Genomic DNA, 12,838 nt, shown 5'->3' with positions numbered 1-12,838 from the left:
AGTGATAATACAAAATATCACGGATCTTTTCAGATAACAATTTCATCACGCACAACAATCTTCACAAAAATAGTACTACTCCATTTCCACTCACACGCATGCATGTAGCTGGAGAATGAATGTAATTCAAATTCAAATTCAATGTTTCTAAAATATCAAGAGAAACAATAAATAATTATAGCAAAGTAGTAACACATTTAACATGCCCAAAAAATGCTCATATACATAAGTGTACTAATAACGTTACCGGAAATGAACATTGATTCGATTTATTGAAATCGTGAAGGGGGGAGTTGGTATGATTGCTGCAATGCGGCATCATCCTCATCAACAGAGCTTTGGTGGAATATTGTTTGCGGATATTGCTGATTCAGCAGTGAAATATAAGAAATATTTCTTTGATCACTCGAGCTGCTGCTAGGGTTGTTCATGCTGTCGTCGTGCACTTGCCACTCCTTCGCCGGAAACATCGCCGTCGTCGGCATCGGGTTTCCATGGAAGAAATTCGAAAAATCAGAGGGTTTTTCCTGGACTGGTACCGGTGAGTGAAGCAGGCCGTCTTCTGCAGACGAAGCCGGGCCGTTCTTCTTAAAAATCCGGCATAAAACCCAATCATCCAGCTACATTTCACATAAATTTAATTCATGACTTTATTATAATTAGTAATTATCGACAGGGTGAATGAGTAGTTTACCCACCCGCGAAGAAGATTTTTTAGAGAGATTTATTCCCGGCGGTTTAGCGGCGGCGGAATTATCTCCGACGAGGCGGTATTCGTGCATGATCCAATTAGTTTTGACGCCCTTGGGCGGTTTGCCGCCGTAGAAAACCAAGGCTTTCTTCACGCCGATCTTCTGTGTGCCGTTATCGGTGAGGATCGGCTTGTCAGTGCCGGTGGCTTTCCAGTATCCCGACGTGGCCGCGCGATTTGGACGCTCGCCGTTGGGGTACTTTCTCTCTCTAGGGCTGAAGAAGTACCATTCCTGATCACCGAAACTTGCTTTACCTGAAATATAAATTGTGTATTTGGATTTGATTTGGTATGAATAAAATGTGTGTTGAACATTTCGGATTCTGATATGAAATCGATGAGTAGGGAGGAGTTGTTACTTGGGAGTTCCCAGGGGTCATATTTGTAGAGATCAACCTCGGCGATGATCGCAGCGGGGAGAGGGGCGTCGGCGGCTTTCTTCTTGAGGTAGTAAACCAGGAGCTCTTCGTCGGTGGGGTGGAAGCGGAAGCCCGGTGGCATCTGCGGATGGTGGTTGCCGCCGCTGGAGCTGGTGCCCTCCATGGATCGTAGAATAAATTCAATTTTTGAGGAGAAATGGTTAATTTAAGTGTGAGAGGGAACCTGGGAGCGGGATTGGGTGGAGCTAAGGTGCAGATGCTTGGTGTAGATTGACCACTGAGGAGATGAAACGTGTAGGTGGGGGACCACATCAACAGAGTAAAATCTGTGGACATTTGATTCTTATTTCGGTGGTGCGGTGGCGGAGGCGGAGGCGTTGGCCGCGCCGCAATACTGCCGCGGTAGGAATGTTGTGGCGGTTTCATGTCTACATCTATGACGATAATCTCATTCTACAATAAGCAAATTTCTTTACAATAATTATTATTATTATTATTATTATTATTATTATATAAATTAATTAGCTTGTTAATAATTTATGGGAACTTGACCGTCATGACAAACTATTGAATACGATATAAATACGGATATGCAGATACACTCAATTCAACAAGTCGATATTTTTAAATGAATGAACTTTTACATGCCGTTCGGGATATGGAGTATATTAATATCATGTTCTACTACTATATTATTAGATGAAGATCAAAGCCATGTACACCCTGTGTAGATTATGTACTTATTTATTACAGCTTCTTAACCTTTTTAATTTATAAAGAAACTTAAGTGATCATTAAGAAGAAGAAAGGGGACTACATGTACTCAAAACTAAACCATGCTTTTATGTAATAGCAAGAACATATTTAGAAAACAATTTTTAAAATAATTTATATTGGTGAAATATATTTATGTGTGAATGAGATAATAGGCATTAGACAAACAAATTGATGCTGTGTAGCTTTCGCATATGGGTTTGTTTGCTCTGATTTAGAATTGTGGTGAATGTATTTGTGCCCTAAAAAGGATATAGTCCAACATTTTCCTAATTTACTGTCCAACAAATCGCTCTTTTATGTCAAAACTGCATCTGCCATTTGCCCTAAATTCTTAATCAAATTTCTCATTTTGTGATTATTTCCTAAATGCCAGATCACACACTTATCATCTACTTGCATAAATAACATGTATTCATTAAATATAGATAATTATGACTATTGCAAAACAACAGAAAACCATAAATGTAAATGCGATTTAATTTTGAGTTTGCTTTCGCTTTTAATTTATAGTCAAAACGAAAATGCAACTCTGTTTTCTAAATTATCCCACAAACGTTATGAAATTAATTTAAATTTGTTTTCGATCTCATTAATTTAATTGAAGGGTTGTTTATTGCGGATTGAGATGTTGTTTTATTTAATGTGTTGGTGAAAAAAATAAAATAAAATAAAATAAAGAACGTGTTTAGGCCAATACAAATTTCCAAATTAGGGCGATTCAGATTCCACTTTATTAATCGAAGCAATTTGATTGTTTTTCCGATTGATTTGATTTAGGGTGGAACCACCGGAATGTTGTGTCTCTTCTACTTTTATTGATCTAAGGCAATTGGGGGAATTCTGTTAATTACTCTATATTGATGGAAGAGGTTTAGAGTTGGACTCAATTAATTATGATAAGACCCCCATCTACGAGATTAGGGCCCCCGCAACGCTGTGCCGTTGCGGTTCCTATGCCGTTCCGGCGGAACGGTTCCGCGGCGGCACGCGTTGCAGCGTGCGTTCCGTCGCCATTCCGTGCCGCCCCCGTTCCTATGCCGTGCCGCGTTCCGTTCCGGAGGAACGCGGAACGAAACGTTCCGCCACGCGCCTAGGCGACGTGGCGGCCTCCCATTCGATGCGTGAAGCCCACTCGCTGCCCCGCGAGTGGGCTTCGTCCCGGTGACGCAATAATTCAAATTTTTTTTAAAAAATACGAATTTAATAAAATTTTTTTTTTTTTTTGCAACGGTAATGTGACCGTTTTTTTATATCCGTTTTATATATATATATATATTTTTATTTATTTACTCTATAAATACTCCTATTTCATACTCATTTCAATCACAAACACACATCTATTCCTCTTTATTTCCACCCCAATTTTCATCTCAAATCAACTCTCGTTTCCTTCTCCCAAATTTAATCAAACTAATGGATCCTTTTGAACAAATGCGTCAAATATTGCAACAATCACTTGAAGAAGATCGACGACGGGAGGCCGAAGAAGCCGCGCCGCCCCAACGACGCTCCCGTACGTACATCCATCGTAACCGGGAGGAAGCCGCTGCAAGGTTAGTACGCGACTACTTCTGCGATAACCCTGTTTGGGGAGATACGTACTTCCGTCGCCGTTTCCGCATGGGGAAACCTTTATTTCTCCACATCGCGAATACTTTGGCAGCCCGGGAAGAGTTCTTCCAGGAAGGGTACGACGCAGTCGGCCGTCCCAGCCACACGACGCTGCAGAAATGTACTGCAGCAATCCGCCAGCTTGCCACTGGACAAACGGCCGACATGTTCGACGAATACCTCCACATCGGAGACAGCACTGGGCGAATGTGCTTGCTCAAATTCTGCAGAGGCGTCTGGGCAGCCTTCACCGACGAATTTCTCCGGAGGCCAAGCACGACCGATTGTCAGTTCCTGCTCGACCTTCACGAAACAGTGCACGGATTCCCCGGGATGCTCGGCAGCGTCGATTGCATGCACTGGCAATGGAAGAATTGCCCGGTGGCGTGGAAGGGGTCTTACACGAGCGGCAACAAAGGCACCCACCCAATCGTTATACTTGAGGCCGTTGCCGACTACCGCCTTTGGATCTGGCACGCGTACTTCGGGGTCCCCGGGTCGAACAACGACGTAAACGTGCTCCACTAGTCTGACCTCTTGACCGAAGTTTTGGATGGTAAAGCGTCGGCCATCAACTTCGTCGCCAACAACCGGCTTTATAAAATGGGGTACTATCTCGCCGATGACATCTACCCGAAGTGGCCTACCTTCGTGAAGACGTGCAGTGGGTCTGCGAACCCAAAGCAGGCTCTTTTTGCGCAGAAGCAGGAGGCTGCTTGCAAGGATGTGGAGAGGGCGTTCGGGGTTCTCCAAGCGCGCTTCAACATCATCAAAGCCCCGGCTCGTACGTGGTTCATGGAAAACATGGTCGACATCATGTATACGTGCATAATCTTGCACAACATGATTGTCCAAGACGAAGGACCCGAGGTGAGAAATTGGTTCGACGACGAATCCCCCGGAAGCTCAACCGCAAGTAGTCCGCCTCGAAGTGGAGCGCATCCGTCTATACAAGAACGGTTATCTATTCGTGCAAGGACACGCGACTCTAGTGCCCACACCCAACTCCAACATGATCTAATTGAGCACATTTGGGCAAATTTTGGCGGATGAAATTATTAAAATTGTGTACTTTTATTTTTTTAGGATTTTAATTGTGTGTTTTTTATTTTTTTAAGTTTAAGTTGTAATTTTTTTTAATGTTGTGTGTTTTTTAATAAAGTGTGTTTGTTTTTTAAAGTGTGTTTATTTAAATTGAATTGGGTTGGAAATAAAAAAAAATGAAATTGAATGAATAGTAATTTAAGGAACGGTTAAGGAACGGAGGGTTGCAGGTTCCGTTCCTTAGTTAAGGAATGGAGTAAAAAAGTACAGTGGGGCCCTCAAATAGTGGTTTAAGGAACGGTATAGGAACGGTATAGGAACAGCGTTGTGGATGGCCTTATGTATATTCTTCATTCTCGATTCAACCTCTTTCATCCCCATCTACGAGATTATATAACGCAACGCATCTCGCGGGCGTCTCGGTCTCGTCTCGGAGAGACGAGACGGCCGCGAGACAGCGTTGCAGCCATCCGTCCCGGTTCCGTCTCGCCGAGCGTCTCATCCTGGAGGGACGGCTCGCGCGAAAGCTCGCCACGCGCCAGCGCCACGTGGCACGCGCTGGCGCTAGGCGTGACACCCACCCGCGGGCCCGCGAGTGGGCGTCATCACGCTCACGCCGAAGTTTTGAATGGTAAAGCGCCGGCCATCAACTTCATCGCTAACAACCGGCAGTATAAAATGGGGTACTATATTACCGACGGCTTCTACCCGAAGTGGCCAACCTTCGTGAAGACGTTCAACAGGTCGGTGAACGAAAAACAGGCTCTTTTTGCGCATAAGCAAGAGGCTGCTCGCAAGGATGTGGAGAGAGCGTTCGAGGTTCTCCAAGCTCGCTTCATCATTATCAAAGGCCCGTCTCGTACGTTGTTTATGGAGAATATGGTCGACATCATGTATACGTGTATAATCTTGCACAACATGAATTTCGCCGACGAAGGACCTGAGGCGGGAAAGTGGTTCGACCCTGAAACCCCGGGAAGCTCTACCGCAAGTAGTCCGCCTCGCAGTGGAGTGCATCCGTCTATGCAAGATCGGTTGTCTATTCGGGCAATGACATGTGATTCTACCGCCCACGTCCAACTCCAAGATGATCTAACGGAGCACAATTGGGCAAACTTTGGCAACCAGTAGAGTGCGCGGAAGAAATTAAATTATGTATTTTTAATATTTTTTTAGGATTATGTGTTTTTTAATTTTTTTTAGAATTTTAAGTTATAATTTTATTTTATTTTATTTAATGAAGTGTGTTTTTATTAATTGAATTTGTTAGAAATAAAAATAAAAAATGAAATTGAATGAATAGTTAAGGGATGAGATGGTTAAGAGACGGTTAAGGATGGAGGGTTGCAGGTGATGTCTGTTAGTTAAGAGATGGGATGAAAAGTACAGTGGGGCCCATGAATAGTGAAGAGATGAGACGGATAAGAGACAACGTTTCAGATGGTCTACATCACCTGCAACCCTCCATCTCTTAACCGTCTCTTAACCATCTCATCCCTTAACTATTCATTCAATTTTATTTTTTATTTTTATTTCCAACAAATTCAATTAATAAAAACACACTTCATTAAATAAAATAAAAATTACAACTTAAAATACGAAAAATAAATAAATAATTAAATTCGTGGCAAAATAAAAAAAAGAAATAATTTAAAATACAATTTTATAGAAATTATAAAAACTACTCCGCCGGCGAATCATCCCCCGGAGGCGGGGGAGGCGGAATATCAAGTTGTCCGGCCAGATACACAATGTCGGCATGATGGGCTTGAAATTGGGCAGGCGTCATGCGGGAAGTGTCCGCCATCGTGGCGGTGAAGTACATAGATATTAAGGAGGAGGGCGGCCCTTGGGAACCCGCCTGGCTTGATTCGCCTCGGCACCTCCTCCCTCTAACCGCCTTCACCGCCTTGGTCCCTTGCGGCCGACGGAGTCCACGGGAAGACCCCGTCCGGCGTGCCTTCAACCTCCTGCGTGGCAACTCTAGTGTGGCGCTGCCTGAACCGCCCCCACTAGACAAGTATTAGCCACCCGCTGGGTGCTTCGTGCGCTTCGAGGTCGAGCCCGTGCTGGACTGGACACCGCCGACCCACCTTGCCTCGTCTTTGACGACCTCCCAAACATCGACATGTTTGAATTCTTTGCCGATGTCGTCGAAATAGACTCGCAAAACCGATCTCAGAATGTCGGCTCTCGTGGCTCCACTTTGGTAATGAGCCGCTTCAGTCTTGTAGATGCCGCAGAATTTTTTGACCTCTCTGTCGACTCGGTCAAAGTGAGCACGGAGCACCTTCAATGTGCGGCGGCGGGACCCCTTTGGTTTAATCTCATTTTAGGCCTCGATGACCTTATCCCAGAAGCACTTCTGGGTTTGTTGATTCCCGACGATGGGATCGTACGAGACGCTGATCCAGGCGTTGTACACAGCCATCGTCTCCTTGCGGCTGTACGGATTCCGGCCTACATCATTCTCCTCCTCGGCCGCCTCCGCCTCTTCTTCCGTGGCGTCGAATGCCCTGGAGCTTCCACCGCCTCATCCTCCCTCCGGAGTGGGTTCATCCTGATAATCCTCCCTAATTTGGGATAATCCCCTTGAATACCTCGGGGCGGAGGGATGAGCGTATGCATCAACATCAAAATGGGGTGGTTGGTACCCTGCCGGCGTCGACGAGCCTTGGGTTCCCGGCGTCGACGAACCGGAACCGGAACCACCCAATACATTGTACATGCCCCCCAATCGCCAAACGCGCTGATGTCAAACCCGCCGGAGCCGCCACCGCCAGAGTTTCCGTCGCCGGACATTTTGTGATGTAAATTGGAGAGGTTAGATGAAAATTAGAGATGAAATGGAGATGATTTGGGAAGAATAGATGTGAGTTTGTGTGTGTAATGAGGATGAAATATGAGTATTTATACAGTAAAAAGAAAAAAGAAAAACGGTCAAAAACAGTAATATTACCGTTTGATTATTTTTTATTTTTTTATTAAATTTGATTTTTTTAAAAATGATTTATTGCGTCAGCATGACGAAACCCACTCGCGGGCTGCGTGTGGGCGTCACGCGTGGCACCAGCGCGCGACACGTCACGCGGCCGCGTGACGAGACGGCTTGCCATCCGTCTCGGTGGGATGGGCGTCTCGGCGGGATGGTGACGAGACAGGACGCTGCAACTCGTCCCTTGTCCGTCTCGTCTCGGAGGGACGAGGCGGGTGCTCTAAGGCCACCCACAACGCGTCACGCGGGTGGCCCGTATTTTGTTCCGCAGTGACTGAACCGGGGCGGGACGCGTTGCAGCTTCTCGTCCCGTCACCAGCCCGTCCCGTCGCGACGAAACGCGGGACGGCTCGCCACGCGCCGAGGCGACGTGGCGCACTCTCAGGCCATGTGTGACGCCCACTCGCTGTCCCGCGAGTGAGCATCGTCACTCTGATGCAATAATTCATTTTTTTAAATCAAATTAAATAAAAAGAAATAAAAATAAAAAATGTTAATCGGTAATATTGCCGTTAATAGAGCCATTTTTCCTTTCTTTTTTTATTTTTACTCTATAAATACTCATATTTCATCCTCATTTCACACACAACTACACATCTATTCTTCACAATTCATCTCCATTTCCTCTCCAATTTTCATCTAACATCTCATCACAAAATGTCCGGCGACCGAAACTCCAGCGGTGGCGGCTCCGGTGCGTGGGATCTCAACGCGTTCGGCGACTGGGGGAGCATGTACAACACATTGGGTGGTTCCGGTTCGTCGATGCCGGGCACCCAGGGTTTGGGCACGCCGGGGGGGTACCAACCACCCAATTTTGATGTTGATGCATACGCTCGTCCCTCCGCCCCGCGGTATTCGCAGGGATTATCCCAGATTCTGGAGGATTATCCGGTTCAACCCACTCCGGAAGAAGGCCGAGGCGGGGGAGGAGGCCGAGGCGGGGAGGCTCCAGGCCGGAGGCGGAGGAGGAGGAGGATCTAGGCCGGCATCCGTACGGCCCCAAAGAAACACTGGTGGTATACAACGCCTGGATCAGCGTCTCGTACGATCCCATCGTCGGGAATCAACAACCCCGGAAGTGCTTCTGGGAAAAGGTCACCGAGGCCTACCACGAGATTAAGCCGAAAAAGACCCACCGCCGCACATATAAGATGCTTCGCGCTCACTTTGACCGAGTCGACAGAGACGTCAAACGATTCTGCGGCATCTACAAGAATGAAGCGGCTCAGTACCAAAACGGAGGCACGGGAGCCGACATTCTGAGGTCGGTTTTGCGGGTCTACTACGAAGACACCGGCAAACAATTCAAATATACCGATGTTCGGGAGGTCGTCAGGGATGAGGAAAGGTGGGCCGGCGGTGTGCGGTCCAGCTCGGGCTCGACCTCGAAGCGCACGAAGCACACGGCGAATGACCAATACTCGTCTGGTGAGGGCGGTTCGGGCATCGGACCACAAGAGTTGGCCTCGCAGGAGGAGGAGACCCCGGCAGACGATGCCGGGGGTCCTCCCGTGGGCGCCGTCGGCCGCAAGGGAGAAATGCGGCGAAAGCGGCTAGAGAGAGGAGGGGCCGAGTCGAATCAAGCCAGGCGGGCTCGGGGGGACCCTCGAATTCCCTTATGTCCATGTACATGACCGCCACAATGGCGGACATTTCCCGCTTTACGCCTACCCAATACGAAGCCTGGCTTAACGGAGTCTTGTTTATGGCTGCACAACTTGGTATCCCGCCTCCAAGTGGCCTCAGGGCACCTCCACCGCCTTCGGGGGATGATTCGCCGGCGGAGTAGTTTTTTTATTTTCTATAAAATTGTATTTTAAATTATGTCATTTTTATTTTTTTAGGATTTTAATTATGTCTTTTTTATTTTTTTGAATGTTAAGTTGTATTTTTATTTTATGTTGTAATGTTATTTTATTTTTAATGAAGTGTGTTTTTTATTAATTGAATTTGGTGGAAAAAAAATAAAAAATAAATTGAAGGAATAGTAATTTAAGGGACGGTTTAAGAGATGGTTAAGGGACGGAGGGTTACAGGTTCCGTCCCTTAGTTAAGGAATGGAGTAAAAAAGTATAGTGGGGCCCGTAAATAGTGTTTTAAGGGACGGTATAGTGACATCGTTTTGGATGGCCTAATAGTTCAAACTTTTATTATTTTCTTTGAAAATGTAACAATAGAATGCAATAGTGAAGTCGTGAAGACTTACTTTTGGGGGATATTTTAGACTAATGAAATATAGTTTGGGCTGTTTATTAATTACATTAGCTGAATTTTAATATGTTTAATCAATAACACTATCGTGATTATTATTGAATTACCATTCAAATTCAGATTATATAATATTTAGTCAAAGTTTTGATGAAGTCAACATAGATTTCCTTTTATGCATGACATGCTTCAGTCCTAAAGGTTATTTTCTATATTTGATCCAGAGAAGATGCTTTTAACAGTGAAGTTTATCAAGACTTTTTTTTACGTAATAGTATGAGAGACTAACTATATATTAATCGATTACTTAGTTTCTTATAATGAAAAGAACATGTTTATTAATGTGACTAACAAAACTATCATGTAGTGATTTCAAAAGAAAAAGAATAGATGAAAAATGTAATGAACTAGTTATATAGAATGTTAAACAAAATTATTTGTTATCCAACTTAAAATCTTGTCTGTCTCACTTATTTGAAAGTTGTTACATCCCATGACATGTAGTACTAAGAGTATAAGAGTTTGGAATTTTGGATCTTGGTCGCAACTGAACAATTGGTATTACAAGAAGTGAAATTTCAATAGCAAAAAATCAATGAATCACAAATACAAAATGATTACAACTTACTGCATTTACAGAATTACAGTCAACCTTTATTTGCAGAAAAAATGAACAATGAACGAATGTGTTAGGAAGCCCTCCGAATAAACCTCATTTAAAAAGAGGCAATGAAGGACTCGTTGCTCCTCACAAAGAATTAAATTAAAGAATTCAAATTATTAATTTTACCAGCACCATTAATCTTTTCAAATTAACCAAGATTAATTATATATAGTTCAATTTAAGTCCGTTTCCGGTATTATTCTGTCTCTTAATTTCCTCCTCTTCCTCCACTTCGATCAAATTCTCGATCACCACATTCTCCGCCTGAGCAAAAAATTCCGGCCAATCCCTGCACATACACAAACACCACAATATTAATCACTCAAACTATAATTCACACATAAGTTTCGTCCGCCTTTTGAGAGTCACCCAAAAATTATTTGTGCAGGCTTGTTCATCAAGGCAGATAATATCATACTAATGTGCGGTCGACAATATTAACAATCACCGACGCGCATAAATCATCATGCATTATAAAATATTGCTGTGCACTTACCCTCTTATGGTGTCGAAAGTTAATCCGACAGTGTTTTTGGCCTCCTCGAGGGCGGCGCGGAAGCGGATGATATCCTCGGGTGGGCGGGAGCCATCGTCCTTGACACGGAGCTCGGAGGGCTTGACGTCGCAGAAGACCGGGATGATCCGCTTCCCAAGCTGGGTCATGAGGCTGAGCTCGTGGAGGCAGAAGTAGGAATCGCAGTACATGGGCGAGAAGACGGCGATCCCGACCTTGCATTCCCTGATGGCCGCGTCGATGTGGTCAAAGAGGCGGTCCCCGGGCTTCATGTTCTTGCTGTCCAGGAAGGGGCGGAGGCCGAGGCGGCGGAGGTGGTGGTACAGCAGCCCCGCCACGTTGCGCTTAGTGTCCACGCCGCGGTGGTTGATGAACACGTCGCACGGTGGGGCCCGATGCCGCTGCTGGCGGAGGAGGGGGTGGCGTCCGTGGCCGCCGATGGTGCTGATTAAGGCGGAGGCTGGACGTTGCATGGTGGTGAGTTCGGAAAAAATGGGGTTTTGTAGTTTAGCTGTTTTTGTTTTAGTAATGAAAAGGGATGACTAGTGAAATAATTGTTGGGGTCTTAATTACTAGGATTGATGAGGTTTATATATAGGGATGGGGAGCATTGATTTGTATTGGTGGTTTGATTTTGAATGGGAGAAAAATGTCTACTAATCTGAATATTGGACTGTTTAATTGAAAAATATGTAGTGGGTTCGAGATTTTGACAAGAGGAAAAAAAGAGTAAAAGGGTTGAACGAATTGACTCTTTTGGGCTGGTCTTTGTAGTTATCTTTACCAAGGCAAGGATGTGTAATCCTTCAAATACGCTTATTCCATTTTTTTTATTCATTTTCATAAATAAAACAATTTAAAGTGTGCTTATTTTTAATGGTTCGATTTTGATAGCCTTGCATTATAACAACCTCTTGAAAAGCGTCCGCATTTTTAAATACTAGTAGTAGGGGAAGGGGAAGGGGACGTGATCAAATGCAAACTCTAAATATTATATAAACTTCAAACTATGATCTGGACCGTTAGAAAATGTCAACATATGATAAAATAATAACAATAAAAAATGTCAATACAGTGTCAACGGTTGATGCTATGTTGATATTGTGTTGGAACTATGTTGATATTTTTTATTGCTATTATTTTGTCATCTGTTGATATTTTCTAACGGTCTAGATTATAGTTTGATGTTTGTACAATATTTATATTTTATCACTACCCCTAGTACCCTAGTAGTAATACTATATTTTCGTAGAGAGCTTCTGAATTACTTAGTACTATTCAAAATTTTAGTTGTTTTTTTAAAGTAAGAATATCACGTATACCGTATACGCTTCAAACAAGCTCTTGGGGAACGATTTTGATATTTACTGTTTCCTGACGAAAAATGCCCGGTCTGATTTTTTTTATTAAGATTTATAGCTCATAAAAAATTTAAACAAAATATTATAATTTTTTAAAGTTTTTTAGTAGTATAAGTTTTATCTTAAACCTCTATATATCTCTGAAATCATATGCTACTCCTATAAATATGTACAGAATCAGGGACGGATCTATAATATGGTGAGAAGGGGCAAATGCCCCACCTCATTTTTCTATAACCATGTAAATATATATATTATAAAACCAAAATATATACATATTCACCTAATTTGCCCCCCTAATTTAGAAAAAAATAATTTTTACTTGCCCCTCTCCTGACATACACATAGGCTTATCATCCTCTAAAATAATATACTATGTTATTTTAATGTATATATATTATTTTTATATTTATTTATTTGTATGTTAATATTTTTGACCCTTCTAGTATAATTTCCTGGCTCCGTCCCTGTACAGAATTAAGTGATATGTCGCCCATCACCCGAACGCATTTTTCGTGAACCACTGCTTA

At 43.7% G+C, this 12,838-nt stretch overlaps 2 protein-coding genes across 2 annotated transcripts; both read right to left on the bottom strand.

Annotated features, from left to right (window-relative positions):
• Positions 1-105: 105 nt before the first annotated feature.
• Positions 106-1,504, bottom strand: LOC121743643 (NAC transcription factor 25-like). Its single transcript, XM_042136972.1, has 3 exons — positions 1,111-1,504; positions 699-1,006; positions 106-620 (listed from the first exon to the last, which is right to left on the bottom strand). Exons 1-3 carry the CDS (start codon positions 1,292-1,294, stop codon positions 270-272), a joined length of 843 nt encoding a protein of 280 aa, XP_041992906.1. The 5' UTR covers positions 1,295-1,504; the 3' UTR covers positions 106-269.
• A 9,091-nt stretch (positions 1,505-10,595) lies between these two features.
• LOC121746052 (TIR-only protein-like) lies at positions 10,596-11,420 on the bottom strand. Its single transcript, XM_042139982.1, has 2 exons — positions 10,930-11,420; positions 10,596-10,722 (listed from the first exon to the last, which is right to left on the bottom strand). Exons 1-2 carry the CDS (start codon positions 11,418-11,420, stop codon positions 10,596-10,598), a joined length of 618 nt encoding a protein of 205 aa, XP_041995916.1.
• Between the last annotated feature and the right edge of the window lie 1,418 nt (positions 11,421-12,838).

This window comes from Salvia splendens, chromosome 8 (assembly GCF_004379255.2).
Source record: "Salvia splendens isolate huo1 chromosome 8, SspV2, whole genome shotgun sequence".
NCBI classification, from domain to species: domain Eukaryota; kingdom Viridiplantae; phylum Streptophyta; class Magnoliopsida; order Lamiales; family Lamiaceae; genus Salvia; species Salvia splendens.
Note: the sequence above shows the minus strand (reverse complement) of the source record. Positions and strands in the feature narration are given on the sequence as shown.